Source organism: Sphaerodactylus townsendi, linkage group LG15 (assembly GCF_021028975.2).
Source record: "Sphaerodactylus townsendi isolate TG3544 linkage group LG15, MPM_Stown_v2.3, whole genome shotgun sequence".
NCBI classification, from domain to species: Eukaryota; Metazoa; Chordata; class Lepidosauria; order Squamata; family Sphaerodactylidae; genus Sphaerodactylus; species Sphaerodactylus townsendi.
Window position 1 is genome coordinate 2324676 of NC_059439.1, and position 15155 is coordinate 2339830.

A 15155-nucleotide genomic window follows, 5' to 3' on the forward strand; every position below is an offset into this window, starting at 1 on the left:
AGGGGCTGAAGAAGGTCATTCTGCCTGCCACTATTTTCACAAATCTAACACCACAAGAGGGACAGGAAGTCAGGGAGAAAGTTTCATGGGAAGCTGTAGCATCTCAAGCTAGTTGGCACCTCCTTCCAGCTTTCCTGAAGACCAGAGAAAGGGAAAAGGAGAAAGGAGCCTAGCAGGATTCATCCAGGCACAGGGGGCCAAGATAGTGTCCAGGGCTGTCCTGAGAGCCAAAAGGGCCAGTCTCACAGACTGCTGCAAGTCACATTCAAGGGGCCAAGGGAGCCTGACTCCGAGCTGTTAGTGCACTGATTCAGGATTTGCAAACCAAATCCTGCTAGGCCAGGGGTCTGCAACCTGCGTCTCTCCAGATGTTCCTGGACTACAATTCCCATCAGCCGGGGCTGATGGGAATTGTAGTCCAGGAACATCTGGAGAGACGCAGGTTGCAGACCCCTGTGCTAGGGCGACAGTTTGAGCAGCCTGTTTGTCCCCTGTCAATCATCATGGCATGAAGGACGCCAAGGAGGAAACTACTGAAATTTGAATTCTGGGAAAGATTAACAGGCCTCAAAACAGCGAGTGGGGAAGGATGGAGGGGAGAGAGACAACCTTACAGTGGTATTAGGATCTGGGTGGCTAGACAGGTCACTGGGAAGGATGCAGACAGCCAGGGGAAATGAGAAGGGTTGTTTCCTTGTTTCCCTTTCCAGGTTATGTTTTCCTAGGAAAGACTGCAGGGCTGCAGTGAAGGATCACATAAACCAGCTCTTTGCCGCACTAGACTCAATGCTGCTCTTGACTAGGATCGAGGGATCAACCCCCCTGGGAGGGAGAGTTCCTCTGGGCTGCTACAGAGCAGTCGCTCGCAGCCGTTGGCATCGGGATAAGAACTGTTGGCTGACCACTCGTCCCTTTCCCACCCAGCAAGAAGAAAACCTCAGCCTTGTGCCTCCAGGATGCCAGAGATGGGCGCCAGCCCCGAGACCAAAAACAAAAACCAGCCAGAGAGAGCTAGGAGAGAGTTTCTTTAGACTTAACTAAAAGTGTGCAAAGCACGGTTTCCAGCCAGCTTCCCCATCTCAACAGTCACATAACAACTGACAAGGCAAAGACTCTCTGGAGCCTGCTGAACATTTACGAGTTCAGAGTGTCGACGTGCTCAGTAGAGGGTTTCTGCGTTGCTGCTTCGGGGCCGCTTGATCTTCTCAATGTTCTTCAGGATCATGTCATGCAGGGTCACCTGGTAGGAGGGAGGGGGAGAGAGAGAGAGAGATAGAGAGAGAGAGAGAGAGAGAGAAAGGGGGGCTCATTCCGCACATGCAGAGTAATGCACTTTCAAACTGCTTTCAGTGCTCTTTGAAGCTGTGCAGAATAGCAAAATCCACTTGCAAACAGTTGTGAAAGTGGGTGCTGTGTGGTTTCCGGGCGGTATGGCCATGTTCTAGCAGCATTCTCTCCTGACGTTTCACCTGCATCTGTGGCTGGCATCTTCAGAGGATGCCAGCCACAGATGCAGGCGAAACGTCAGGAGAGAATGACGATGCCAGCCACAGATGCAGGCGAAACATCGGGAGAGAATGCTGTTAGAACACGGCCATACAGCCCGGAAACCACACAGCACCCAAGTGATTCCGGCCGTGAAAGCCTTCGACAATACAGTTCCGAAAGTGGTTTGAAAAGGCATTATTTTGCGTGTGCGGAAGGGGCCAGAGAGAGATTGGTCTCTTCCTCTCATGCAGACCACTGATCTTTGCAGAGGACAGTCTGCTTTTGTTTCCCAAAGAACATCAGGAAGGAAAAGTAGTGGAGTCCTCATGCAGCCGTCGAGTCACCCCCGGAGGCCTCTAAGAGGCCGGAGCTCTCTTTGAGATCCGCAGCCCATTTTTGGGGACCCACAAGGCCCATGGCTGTGACCCATGATGGCTAAACAACTGGCAGAGTGGCTGAGAGATGATGAGGAGGAGGTCTGGCTTTGGGAGTGGTCCCGGCTGCCAAGCACCCAGCTCCTCTGCCCTGCCTCAGCTCCGCAGGGCCCAGGCCACCATCAGTCTCTGCAGGGCCAAAAAGTCGCTCCTCTCCTCCTTCAGCAAGTTTCGCATCAGCCGCACAATGTGCAACTTGTGACAAGGAGGATTCAGCCTTCAGTAGAAGAGTTTGAATTTATATCCCCCCTTTCTCTCCTGTAGGAGACTCAAAGGGGCTTACAATCTCCTTGCCCTTCCGGCCCCCAACAAACACCCTGTGAGGTAGGTGGGGCTGAGAGAGCTCTGAAGAACTGTGACTAGCCCAAGGTCATCCAGCTGGTGTGGGGGGGAGTGCCCAGGCTAATCTGAATTCCCCAGATAAGCCTCCACAGCTCAGGTGGCAGACAGGGAATCAAACCCGGTTCCTCCAGATTAGAATGCACCTGCTCTTAACCACTACGCCACTGGACACCCCAACCTTGACTCTCTTACCATGATCTGTCCGTGCTCCTTCTCCCCCCACCCCAGACCAAAGGAGATCCACAGGATGCTTCCTAAGCAAAGAGCATTAGCTTTCTTGACCCTGGCACGGTCAGGTGGCACAGTACAGGGAGCCGAGACCCACCCACCCCCTTTGCCTCCTTCGCCTGATGAAGGCAGTGACAGCCAGGGAGGGGTTACGAGGAGACTGACTTACATATTGATTTCTCAGTTCCGATATGATGAGCCGCAAACTGATGTATTCTTTTTCATCCATCTCGGTCACTGTGCGGCGATAGTCTTCCTACAAAAACACAATGAGCCAGACATGTTTTGCCGCCACCGAGCCATAAACGCTGTGATTCAGCAGCACTGGGCTCATCTTCCAGGCAAGAGTCACCAGCAGGCATGCCACCTTTCTGGAATCTGCCCCCCACGACCCTCAGGGGTCTGAAACCTGCGGCTCTCCAGATGTTCATGGACTACAATTCCCATTTGGCCAATTGGCCATGGTGGCAGGGGCTGATGGGCATTGCAGTCCATGAACATCTGGAGAACATCTGGTTGCAGACCCCTGCCCTAACAGTTCGGAACCAAGCAGAAGATCCAAGATGGAACCTTTCAAATGATGTCCAAAGCAATGCTTAAGTAATATTATCATTGCACTCCATGCTGTGAAATGTGTTCCCGGGCTGGCCTGTGAGTGGATGTGATGTTCACACTTACCACATGGGGGTATTTTGCAATCTTAGAGACCAGCTTTGCCCGTGTGATATAGTATCTGAAAAGGAAGTAGAGGCTGGCTCAAATGGGGACCACCACAACAAATGCTCCAGAGCAGTACATGTCCATTCAAGGAAAAGCCAGCCTTGGAAGGGGCTCGACCAAAAAAAATATGCCGCCTCAGAAAATGGCTCACCTAGAGATCTGGTCCAGGTACGAGGCTGCCTCACTCTCCACAGTACGGAGTTCAGCTACAGTCTCTTCCTGCAAAGTGGGGGGGGGGGGGGGTCGGCGGGGGGAGAGCAGGCAAGACAAGCATTAGGAGAACATAAGAACATAAGAACAAGCCAGCTGAATCAGACCAGAGTCCATCTAGTCCAGCTCTCTGCTACTCACAGTGGCCCACCAGGTGCCTTTGGGAGCTCACGTGCAGGATGTGAAAGCAATGGCCTTCTGCTGCTGCTGCTGCTCCTGAGCACCTGGACTGTTAAGGCATTTGCAATCTCAGATCAAGGAGGATCAAGATTGGTAGCCATAGATCGACTTCTCCTCCATAAATCTGTCCAAGCCCCTTTTAAAGCTATCCAGGTGAGTGGCCATCACCCCCTCCTGTGGCAGCATATTCCAAACACCAATCACACATTGCGTGAAGAAGTGTTTCCTTTTCTTAGTCCTAATTCTTCCCCCCAGCATTTTCAATGGATGCCCCCTGGTTCTAGTATTGTGAGAAAGAGAGAAAAACTTCTCTCTGTCCACATGTTCTACCCCATGCATAATTTTATAGACTTCAATCATATCCCCCCTCAGACGTCTCCTCTCCAAACTAAAGAGTCCCAAAGAAGAACCTCCAGGCTCATTTGTGCCTGGCTGTACCTGACAACCCAGCAATTGGGAAGGCCATTTAAATCAGCCACCTCTCGAGTCTCCACCTGGGCATAAAGACTCCACCTGAGCCGAGACGGTTAGAAATAGTAACGCCGCACAGCCTCATCAGAAAACTTTCCAAGAACTGCAAGACCACATCCAGGACCAAAAACCATGCCAGGGATGCTACTTCTTAAAGGGACAGGAAAGGTCCACAGTCGCTCTTGCGAGCCCCTACCCACAACAGTGCCGTATCCCACAAGGATACTCCCTTGCCCCATATGGGAGAGGAACAAAGAGCTCCAAAGCCCCAGCTCACACAAAACCCCAGCAAAACACGCCACAAGTTGCTCAAGCCCAAACGGCTGATTTACCTGAATGGAAACACCAAAATTGTTGCCGTCCTCTATCCTGGGGATCAGCAGTTGTACCCACATTTTGACCTGCAGGGCAGATGAAGTTACAGACACAAGGTCGTTACCTTTCAGGACAACCAACCTGGTAAGGCTGCAGTGCAAGCAAGCTTATAGAGACGGACTCAAAGCCAGGGGTGGGGGTCAGGGAAGATGGAGAGGGGCCGGCTCCCAAAGTCTCAGGAAACTCCAGCACTGAACCGAGGTTTGAAAAGTAGCTTCCAGCTTCAAAACCGATGCCTAGTTCCACACTCACATGATAAACCTACTCCAGAGGACCGGGAGGGTGGGGGACAGCCTGAAACTAAGGGAGGGACACGCACAAAAGGCTCTTTCTCTATTCAAGACATTCCTTCCATGTTCAAGGGGGGGAAGATGTCACAGAGAAGGGTTCAAGCCTGGCCATCTTCCTGATACACTAGTTTCCAATGCAGGGGGATTTTCTTGGGTACGGAGCAGTATCCGCTCATGCAGGTCTCATCCCACAGTCTGGCAGGCCGGAAGTCAGTTGCCCACCCACTATGACAGCCAGACCCCTTTTCCTGCCGAAGCCCAGAGATCCGCCCAAGTCTGCTGTCATGAGGTATGAGTTCTTACAAGGACAGGCCCACAGACGTAGTAAAGGAAGCAGGTTTCTTCTCAAAAGCTGACGTGCATGATTGGGCCCTTTGTTTCATCTGGGGAAACGGTGTAGCACAGGGGTTAGTGTAGAACTGGGACACAGGAACCCCAAGTTCTGACCCCGCTCTTGGCTATGATGCCCACCAGGGGGGCCCTTTGGTCAACACTCTCCCAGCCTAGCCTATTTTGCAGGGCCGGTAAAAGTAAAACCAACAGAGAATGGAGAGCCCACACATTCTGGCTTTGGTTCTCCGAGGAAGGATGAAATAAAAACAATTTCAGTAAATAGGGAGCCGACTAAAAAGCATGTCTGATTCTGACGAGCAAATTGCCACTCAGTATCCAGGGAGAAAGGAGTCACATGGCGTAGTGGTTAAATGCTTGCACTGCCACTCACAGGGTCAGGAGTTCGAGCCCCCTGTGGGTCAGATATCCTGGCAGCTGGCTCATGGTCAACTCAGCCATCCATCCATTTCTTGGTTGGTAAATGAGTACCGAGCTCATAGCTAGGGGGTGAAGAATAGCTGGGGAAAGCAATGGCAAACTACCCCACAAAAACGGCTTGCCTATGAAATCCCTGCTCGCAGTGGTACCCCAGGGTCGGACACGCCTGAAGGGGAAACTTTACCTTTTTATCCAGGGAGAACGGGGTTAACCGGCACTCACCGTGTTGCACTTTTCAATCAGCAGCCGGATCTCAGGCTTCACCTTCTCAATGATATCCACCAGCTGCTGGTTGCTCTTCAGCATCCCATTCGGCATGACAAAGACTTTGGTACCTGGCGCCACAAGAACAGTCATGCCATAAGAACATAAGAACGAGCCTGCTGGATCAGACCAGAGTCCATCTAGTCCAGCACTCTGCTACTTGCAGTGGCCCACCAGGTGCCTTTGGGAGCTCACAGGCAGGATGTGAAAGCAATGGCCTTCTGCTGCTGCTGCTGCTGCTCCTGAGCACCTGGTCTGCTAAGGCATTTGCAATCTGAGATCAAGGAGGATCAAGATTGGTAGGCATAGATCGACTTCTCCTCCATAAATCTGTCCAAGCCCCTTTTAAAGCTATCCAGGTTAGTGGCCATCACTACCTCCTGTGGCAGCATATTCCAAACCCCAATCTGGTCGCCATGCCGTGTTTATCCCAGGAAGGGGACTGGGGCAGAGAGGTGCCTGCAGGAAAACCATCCTAAGCAGAATTGCACTCTTTGAAGTCCACCAGCTTCCAAGGACTCAGATGGGTGCAACTGTGCTGAGGATGGCTCTATAAGGCTCTCGTTCTCTGCACTGCTGAGGCCTCTCTCCCCCGGAGCCCGTCTAGCCCGTTTCAAGAAAAATCATGCAAAATTTTCCCCACATCTCCACACCAGGAGTCTTGTCTGCTTACAAGGAGAAATGCCGGCCCACACAGCTTGTTACCCTACCCTGTTTCCCCGAATATAAGACATCCCCTGAAAATAAGACATAGTAGAGGTTTTGCTGAAGTGCGAAATATAAGGCATCCCCCGAAAGTAAGACGTAGCAAAGTTTTTGTTTGGAAGCATGCCCGATGAACAGAACACAGGAAAAATAAGACATCCCCTGAAAATAAGACATAGCGCATCTTGGGGAGCAAAAATTAATATAAGACACTGTCTTATTTTCGGGGAAACACGGTACAGTACTTCGTGAGTTTGAAAAGCTGCACTTGCCACGCAGTCTACTTTCTCCCCTGCCATCCCCCGATATAGAAACCTAAGTTCTACTTTGGAATGTTTGATCATCTTGGGAATAATTGTATCGTTTCGCACAATATGGTGCCCAAAGAGTGAGTTTCAAAAGTTTGTGACAGACAGCGGGCATTTGTGCAAGTTCGGTCTCTTTGGGTCAAGCGGCCATTACCTTTGGCTCAGATTCTCAATTGTGCATGTTTTCCCCCCTTCAGACCCCACTACGCCATAGATTCAAGAAGCTCTGTGGTTTTAAGGAGTGGGGAAAGTGTGATATTTGCCCTGCCTGTGCAGAGAAAGTGGAGGACTTTGCGTTTTGCTCCACTTGGCTTTTCTGCTCCCAAAACACCTTCCCCTATCCATGCAGGAGAAGTTCCTCTAGCATTTCTAGGTGATCACTGAGGCCTCCTTTTTTTAAAAAAAGCTATTAAGACTTTTGATCTGTTACCCCTGGTGTCTTAAAAAAAGAGAGGCAGCAAACAACTTCCCAACCCGGAAACATGGGTCAGGGAAAACGATGGCTTGGTTCAGGAGGAGCAGCAGGGCCCTTCCTTGCGTGTAAATGAGGGAATGCGGGGAGACCTTGCTGCAAAACAGACAGCCGTGAGGCAGAGGGTGAGTGCGCAAAGGGACAGTGACATCTTTTTTGTTCATTTCAAACCTAATGTTTTTTTGCTCACTCAAATCTGGTAGCCCAGAGGACCATTGTAACTTTTTGAAAACAATGAAAACCGGACTCTCTGAAAGGACAGAGCACTGAAAATATGAGCCAAAACCACAAACTGTGCATTTTAGTGGGGAAACAAGAGTCATTTTCACCTGATTGATTGATTGATTGATTGATTGATTGATTGATTGATTGATTGATTGATTGATTGATTGGATTTTTATACCGCCCCATCCCCAAGGGGCTCTGGGCAGTGTACAAAATAAATTATAATTATAAATAAGTTACTAAAACCTTTAAAACAGCAATAAGAGTAATAAAAGGTGTCCGGCCAACCCCATTTTTAAAATCCTTCCCAGGTTCCTCCAGTCACTGGAGACGGCGAGTCCCATTAGATGATCGGCCCAGATGTAAAGAGCCAACTGGGGGGGGGGGGGGGGCACCATTTCAGCAGTTGGTCCCTCCAAAGGCCCGGCGGAACAACTCCGTCTTACAGGCCCTGCGGAACTCACTGAGGTCCAGCAGGGCCCAGACAGCCGGAGGAAGGGTGTTCCACCAGGCCGGGGCCAGAGCCGTAAAGGCCCTGGCCCGCGTGGAGGCCAGCAGCATCATTGCGGGGCCAGGGACGACTAATAGATTGGCCTCCACTGAACGGAGAGGCCGTGCAGGGACATATGGGGTGATGCGGTCTCGAAGGTACGAGGGTCCTAGGCCGCGGGAGGCCTTAAAGGTCAACACCAGCACCTTGAAGATGCCTTAAAGGTCAACACCAGCACCTTCTATCCCAGATATGCACAGGACTTGGGAACAAATTTTACTAGCATCTGTCTATCATTTAAAACTGGAAGGCACCAACCCCATCCTTTGGCAAAGGCAGTATAAACTGAAACATCAAGTGCTTACAGTCCTTGGCACAAGAATTGAACATTTCAAACCCTGGGCTTTCCAAAACCTGCCCCACTTTTAGGGCTCCACACTCTAGTAGGTCAGTTTTCACAAGAATTCAGGCTAGCAATTCAAGAGACCACAGAGGCACCCGGGAGAAAGCAGCTGAGCATTGTAAGCTTACCCTGGAAAGTCTCTTCGCAGTCCTCCAGCTTCCTCTTTTTCAGGTTGGGCTGAAAGAAACACAAGTGGGAAATTTTATTACTGCACTGTGAACACATCAGGAGTCAGAGACCAAGGGGACTTCCAGTCTAGAGTTTAACAGAAACAGAAGATGTGATGAGCTAATAAGGAGTTTGAAAGTTGGTAAGCAGCAGTATAAATGAAGAAGAAGAAGAAGAAGAAGAAGAAGAAGAAGAAGAAGAAGAAGAAGAAGAAGAGGAGGAGGAGGAGGAGGAGTTTGGATTTATATCCCCTCTTTCTCTCCTGCAGGAGACTCAAAGGGGCTGACAATCTCCTTGACCTTCCCCCCTCACAACAAACAGCCTGTGAGGTGGGTGGGGCTGAGAGAGCTCTGGAAAGCTGTGACTAGCCCAAGGTCACCCAGCTGGCGTGTGTGGGAGTGCACAGGCTAATCTGAATTCCCCAGATAAGCCTCCACAACTCAAGCGGCAGAGCTGGGAATCAAACCCAGTTCCTCCAGATCAGTGTGCACCTGCTCTTAGCCACTACGCCACTGCTGCAGATGACATAATGATGATATTGCCAGTGCAAAATGTGGAGACTGTTATGTAAAATTAAAGAATCTGGGAATCTGGCAGAGTTTAAGCTGAACAAAACTAAAATACAGATGAAAAATATGGAACAAACATTGCAATTTAGATTATCTCAACCATCTGGATGTATGGTGGAAAAAAATTAAATATTTGGGAGTGTGGCTGACAAACAAGAACTGTGTGTTACTCCAAAATAATTAGGTTATAAAATGATGTAAAGAAAGACATGGTGAGATGGAAAAGACCAAATTTATATTTGATGGGCAGGATTTTGGTGATAAAAATAAATATTGTCATTAATGTTATTTTTTCCCCAAACTATTCCAATAATTAATTCTGTAACATGCTTTAAGCAATGGCAAAAGATTGTAAGAGGTTTCTTGCTGGCAAATGTAAAACTATATTTTGAAGTAGTCACTTTGATAGGGATAAAGGGACGGGAGTTGTGGATTTGGGTGGCATGGATATTTGTGGTATGAGAAGGGAAGGGTCCATAGAGAGATAACTGATCACTTTGTCAGAAGGAGTCTTCTCTGGGCATGGATGAAATATAAAAAGTTTACAGCAAGTGCAACGCCATTATGGCTGTCCCCAGTTGAAGATTTTTCTAGGAAATAAGTTAATATGCAGGAGAAATGGCCTATGTGTAGAGAAGTGCTGAATTTTTGGAGTGGTAAACGGGAACTTAAGCCTATGGATGAGATAAATTATACTGTTAAAAACTGGTTCCATTATTACGTTGAAAACTGACCAAGGAATATGGGTTTTGATACCCAAATGACAGCATTTGAAAGTAATGTATGTGCAAACGATGAAAAACTGATTACCAAAGTATATAAGATGTCACTAAAATGGGATATAGAAGATGAGGTTGTAAAGTCTGTACTGATTAAATGGGTCAGATATGTTGTCGGGAACATACAAATGGAGCAGTGGGAGAGACTATGGAAGAGTAATTTAACATTCACCGCATGCTATAATCTGAAATAACATTACTATAAAATGATATATAGATGGTATTTGACACCAAAAGGCTGGCAAAAATGTATACAGCTATATAAAATAAATGTTGGAAATGCCAAAAACACAAGGAACCCTTTTTTTTAATGTCCTGATTGTGTACAGAGGCCAAAACCCTTTTGGAATATGGTACTACAAGAAATACAAAAGATTTTGAAGATAACAATTGTGAAAAAAACCTGAAGTTTTTTTGGGGGGACGATCAGGAGATGATATCCCAAATCTGCTTTTCATGTACCTGTCTACTACAGCAATGACGTTGTATGTGCAGTAATGGAGAGATAATAAAATACCAACAAAGGAAGACTGGATGTTGAAAGTTACAGAATATTCATAAATGGCAAAATTGACAACTTTAATAAGAGACAGTAACACAGAAGAGTTTACAGAAAACTGGAAACCTTCCACAGGCTATTTTTTGAAAACGTGGTAGTAGACAATTGCAGGATTTGAGATCTAAAAGACAATGGCAGAATGAATTGGAATATTAATAATGATATAGAATATAACTGATAAATTGTTTGATTTTTAACTATATGCACTAGAAGTGATTAGAATTCAACAAGACAGCTGAAAGTCACTGTATGGATGTTCTGGGTTTAGTTTACTTAGTTACAATTGGTTGTGTTTAGATATTATCAAATGTGTGTTTTATTCTTTCCTGTAGTTTGTGTATTCTTTATTTCTATTTTGCATTAATGTAACTGTGGATGTGGAGGTGTATAGTGGGGTGTGTGTGTGTGTGGCTTTTCCTTTTTTGTGTTGGGAAAATAAAAATTTCTTTATAGAAAAAAGGAGGCAGAGATAAGGAGGGACCTAGAACAGCAATAGTCTGCTCCCCATTTCAAGGTGGGCTTCCCAGGCCATCCAGGACACAAGAACTTGTTCTGATTTTGTTCCACCAACTACTTTATCAAAGTCAAATCAATCAAGGACTCCAAATCTATCAACAACTCCGACAAGTAATCTTACCCCATCCAATCCATCATGGCTGTTTGTAAGCAGAATTGGGTCAGGAACAGGAAGGTTCATGTCTGAGTGGATCTGGGTTAGATCATGAATGTTCAGAATGGGATCCTGCGAAATAAAACAGACCAAGAAGTGCCTGAGATGCTGAGTAACGTCTACATAAGTTCCCAAAACAAAACCAAATTCAAACTCAACACCACATCAAACACAGCGAACAACGGAACCATCCTAAAGACTTTACTGTCCAGTGAGGGGCAACCAGCACTTACCTTGAGGAAAGCATCGAGTTCTAAAAGCTTCTTTGGAAAAAAATTTGCGACTAGATCCTCCGCCTGAAGAGAGAACACACAGACATAACACATAAAGTACCACAACAGCCATTGGAGTGAGCACACCAGAAATGAGGCCAAAAGCCGGGCTCGTAAAAATGGACCAGCACAGGTCAGAAGAAACTCTTTCAAGAGCTGAGGAGCTAACAGTGGCCTGCAACAACGGGAGCTTGGAGCCACTCTCGTAGATTGGCAGATGCTCTAAGATGCGCTAAGGGTTTACAGGGAGATCTTTTTTATGCTTCAATGGAAACATTCATGTAATCTTAAACATTAGCTCAAAGTAGCGGGAGACACTTACTTCACCTGTGATCCGCTCCCTGAAAGAATCAACCTGCAAGGAGAGAACAGAAGCAGCAGCTCAGTTTAACAGAGTCAAGCTGAACCAATTCAGAAACTTGCAGTTGTGCAATTCTTTGACCACCACATAACAAAGCACACGGCAATCGTATTACTATGCAAGGCTAAACAGAAACTTTGAATGTAAACGGTTAGACCAAATGCAAACTGACTTTGTTTACATGTTTATTTCATTGTTATCACACCCTTCTTCCAAGGAGCTCAGGTGGCATACAACATTCGGACCCCCACCCCATTTTTTATCATCACAATAACCCTCTGAAGCACATATGTCTGGGGCCGATTCCCCACGGTCAATTATCAGGAAGAACTCCCCACTGCCTGATCGATGAACGAGGACTCATCCCGGTTCTGGCGCTCATTCTCCCCCTTATCCCGCGTCTTTGCCGAACCTGCATGTAAGTACTACTTTTTCAAAAAACACATCTTCGATCCAGTTTGGAGGGGAGGATCGGGGGTCTACTCCTGGTTCAAATTTCCCGCCGTGGAGCGTGACGCAAATGCCTTACAACCAATCAGTGCGTGCGGTGCTGTTCTCACGAGAGAACGATAACCAACCAGAAACTTGGGCAGGGGCAATGTGCTGACGTCATAACGCGAGCATGTTTCTGCGGGAGAAAACAAAAGGTCCCGCCCCAACACGGCACAACAGCCAATCAGGAGAGACCCGCCAAGCTGATCGCGTGGTAGTGGGGATTGTTGCATTTCTTGAATCCAAGATAGGCCTAGATGTCTTCACTAGAAACATGCTGCGGTGGGAAGGTTGAAACCTCGATGAAAAAGTGCAGTTTATTTTCAAACTTGGTTTCATCTAGATTGAATTTTCCGGTGGGGATTTGGCCTGGGACAGAGTTAACAGATCCAAGGTCAACCAGTGTGCTGTAATGGTTAAGAGCGGTGGACTGTAATCTGGTGAACCAGGTTTGATTCCCCACTCCTCTACATGAAGCCTGCTGGGTGACCTTGGGCTAGTCACAGTTCTCTCAGAACTCTCTCAGCCCCCCCTCCCTCACAATTAAGATGGCGCTTATGCTGATATGTGTTAGTTGTTAACCTGAGATGTTGGACCAGTGTTAGGATTTGTTGTAATTGACGTTGCTTTATGCCTATTGTATTGATATGCTGTTGTTATTTACTATGCTGTACACCGCCCTGAGCCCTTTGGGAGAGGGTGGTATATAAATTAAAAGTCAAATAAAAAATCAAATTAAAAAAACCAAGGTGTCTGTTGTGGAGAGAGGAAGGAGTTTATAAGCTGTTTTGAGACTCCTTGAAGGTGAGAAAAGTGGACTATAAATGCAAACTCTTCCTCCTCTTCTTCTTCATGGCAAGCAAGATCTTAAACCTGGGTTGCCTCTACCTAGTTCAAAAGTCAAACCACAATAACTATTTTATATTAGTACTGGTTGATCTTGGCAATCAGTTCTAGAAGCATCACCGAGGGCTGGACCTATCTGTACTGTCTGGCCATCTACAAATTTAATACTGTTCCCTAGAGAATATCTAGTTGCTTTTTCAACACTGGGTATTTAACTTTGTTTTCATTTTCAGCGCTTCAACCCACTTGCCTTGTTTGACCTTATAAGGGAACCTGAGCAAAGACACTATTAAAAATCCAGAGGCCGGGCTTAAATTGCAAAGAACTGCTTATAAAGACTGCATCTGCATCAGCCAGAGCCCAGTACCAGGCAATGCGGCTTAATTAATGACAAAGTGCGGCTGAAGAATTGTCAAAGCTGCTGAATCATTCAGGAAAGCAGCCCTACTTTGCACTCAGGACCCAAAAGGTGCCTTTAGGAGGGTGAACTAAGTCTCAATTTCCTGCAAAGTGGCCTCTCGTCATCACAGAATTTGTTTGCACTTTATGACAGCAGAAGAAACATTCCAATGCTTTCCTCAGGCCTGACATCATACGCACAAACGGCACATCTGCACACGTGTGGATTTCAGGGACAGAAAACCATCCAAGGTCTAACCTAACTCACAGGGTGAGTAACTGATGAAGAACTGAAGTCTGCAGCAACCTTGGGATAAATCACTGGCCCATCTTTTATGAGTAAGAAATTAAGACTATGAAATCTTGGACAAGAACCGGGAGATAATTTATAAGCTTATTAAAGAATTTACTCCTAGTCTTTTCTGTGATCATGCTATTCAATGTGACAAAAGATGACAGGCATACCTAAGTACTACAGATATCAGGATAATAATGAAACCGGGACCCAAAGTGTCTTACAGCGTTGAAATGGGGCAGATAAGAACATAAGAACGAGCCTGCTGGATCAGACCAGAGTCCATCTAGTCCAGCACTATGCTATTCGCAGTGGCCCACCAGGTGCCTTGGGGAGCTCGCAGTGGCCCACCAAATTCCTTTGGGAGATAGTGTGGTGGATCTCTCCTCCTTTGGAGGTGTTCAAAGAGAGGCTGGATGGCCATCTGCCAGGAGTGCTTTGATTGTGTGTTCCTGCATTGCAGGGGGTTGGGCTGGATGGCCCTTGGGGGTCTCTTCCAACTCTGTGATTCTATGATTATAAATCTGACAGACAGGGCTAAACTAAGCAAATGGGACTCCGTTGGTGATTCCCCAGAAGCAGTCGCATGAACCTGCGGCAGCAGCGATCCGTCGATGGTTTTTGGAGCTCTGCTGCCCCGACTTGGACAGACCTTCCCTGCCTGGCCCGGACAGACCTCAGACGTTACGCGGCGTTACTATCCGGGCGGCCGCCTCCGGCCTGGAGCACCCCCCCCCCCCACATCCCCACCCGGGCCCGCCGTAGGTCAGAGCCACGCCGGGCAGCGAAGGAGCTGGCCAGGCCCCTCCTCCTCCGGCGGACGCGGCACGAGAAGCAACCGGGACCGGCTGCGCATGGAGGCTGGCGCGGCGCAACCGCGCTCGCTCTTCCGAACTCGCCGGCCGAGGAGAAGGCGGGACGCTCCGAGGGACGCTCCGGCCGGCAGGGGAGCGGGCGGCTATTACCGGCCTCGGCCCGCCCGCCCCTCTCCCCCGCGCACCTACCTTGAGCTTCACTTCCGGGTCCACCTTGAGGAGGGAGGCCATGGCGGGGCGCGGGGGTCCGCGGCCGAGTCCGTCTGTCTCCGTCCCTCGCGCGCGACCACCCCACCGAGCCGCCGGCTTGGCTGTCGCCGGAAGTGACGACATCATGCCCCGCCGCCTCCCTCCGCCAGCCAATGGCTGAACTACCTGCAGTCAACGTGACTTCTCCCGCCGGCGGCCCTGCGCCCCGGAAGCCGCGCGACTCCTCCACCGCCGGCTCAGGGGCCTCGGCTTCCCCGGCCACGCGCCCGCTTCCGCCCCCGGCGGTGCCGGCTCCCCAGCGCTTGGCCGGCAGGCGCGGCGGCCCCGGAGGGAAAGGGAGGCCG

The 15155-nt window shown here is 48.6% G+C and overlaps 1 protein-coding gene across 1 annotated transcript; it reads right to left on the reverse strand.

Moving 5' to 3' along the window:
• Positions 1–1012: 1012 nt before the first annotated feature.
• Positions 1013–14944, reverse strand: PSME3 (proteasome activator subunit 3). The gene is made up of 11 exons (XM_048517096.1): positions 14791–14944; positions 11716–11748; positions 11355–11417; positions 11089–11193; positions 8505–8553; positions 5732–5844; positions 4406–4474; positions 3364–3431; positions 3171–3225; positions 2662–2748; positions 1013–1240 (listed from the first exon to the last, which is right to left on the reverse strand). The coding sequence occupies exons 1-11, from the start codon at positions 14935–14937 to the stop codon at positions 1160–1162; spliced, it is 870 nt and encodes a 289-aa protein (XP_048373053.1). The 5' UTR covers positions 14938–14944; the 3' UTR covers positions 1013–1159.
• Positions 14945–15155: the final 211 nt, after the last annotated feature.

Bases quoted from the DNA above. Each gene is read 5' to 3' on its own strand.
- PSME3 (XM_048517096.1), bottom strand. From the start codon at position 14,937: ATGATGTCGTCACTTCCGGCGACAGCCAAGCCGGCGGCTCGGTGGGGT. The intron at 11,749-14,790 runs GTAGGTGCGCGG...CTCTCCTTGCAG, and splicing joins ACCCGGAAGTGAAGCTCAAG to GTTGATTCTTTCAGGGAGCG. The intron at 11,194-11,354 runs GTAAGTGCTGGT...TTTATTTCGCAG, and splicing joins AACTCGATGCTTTCCTCAAG to GATCCCATTCTGAACATTCA.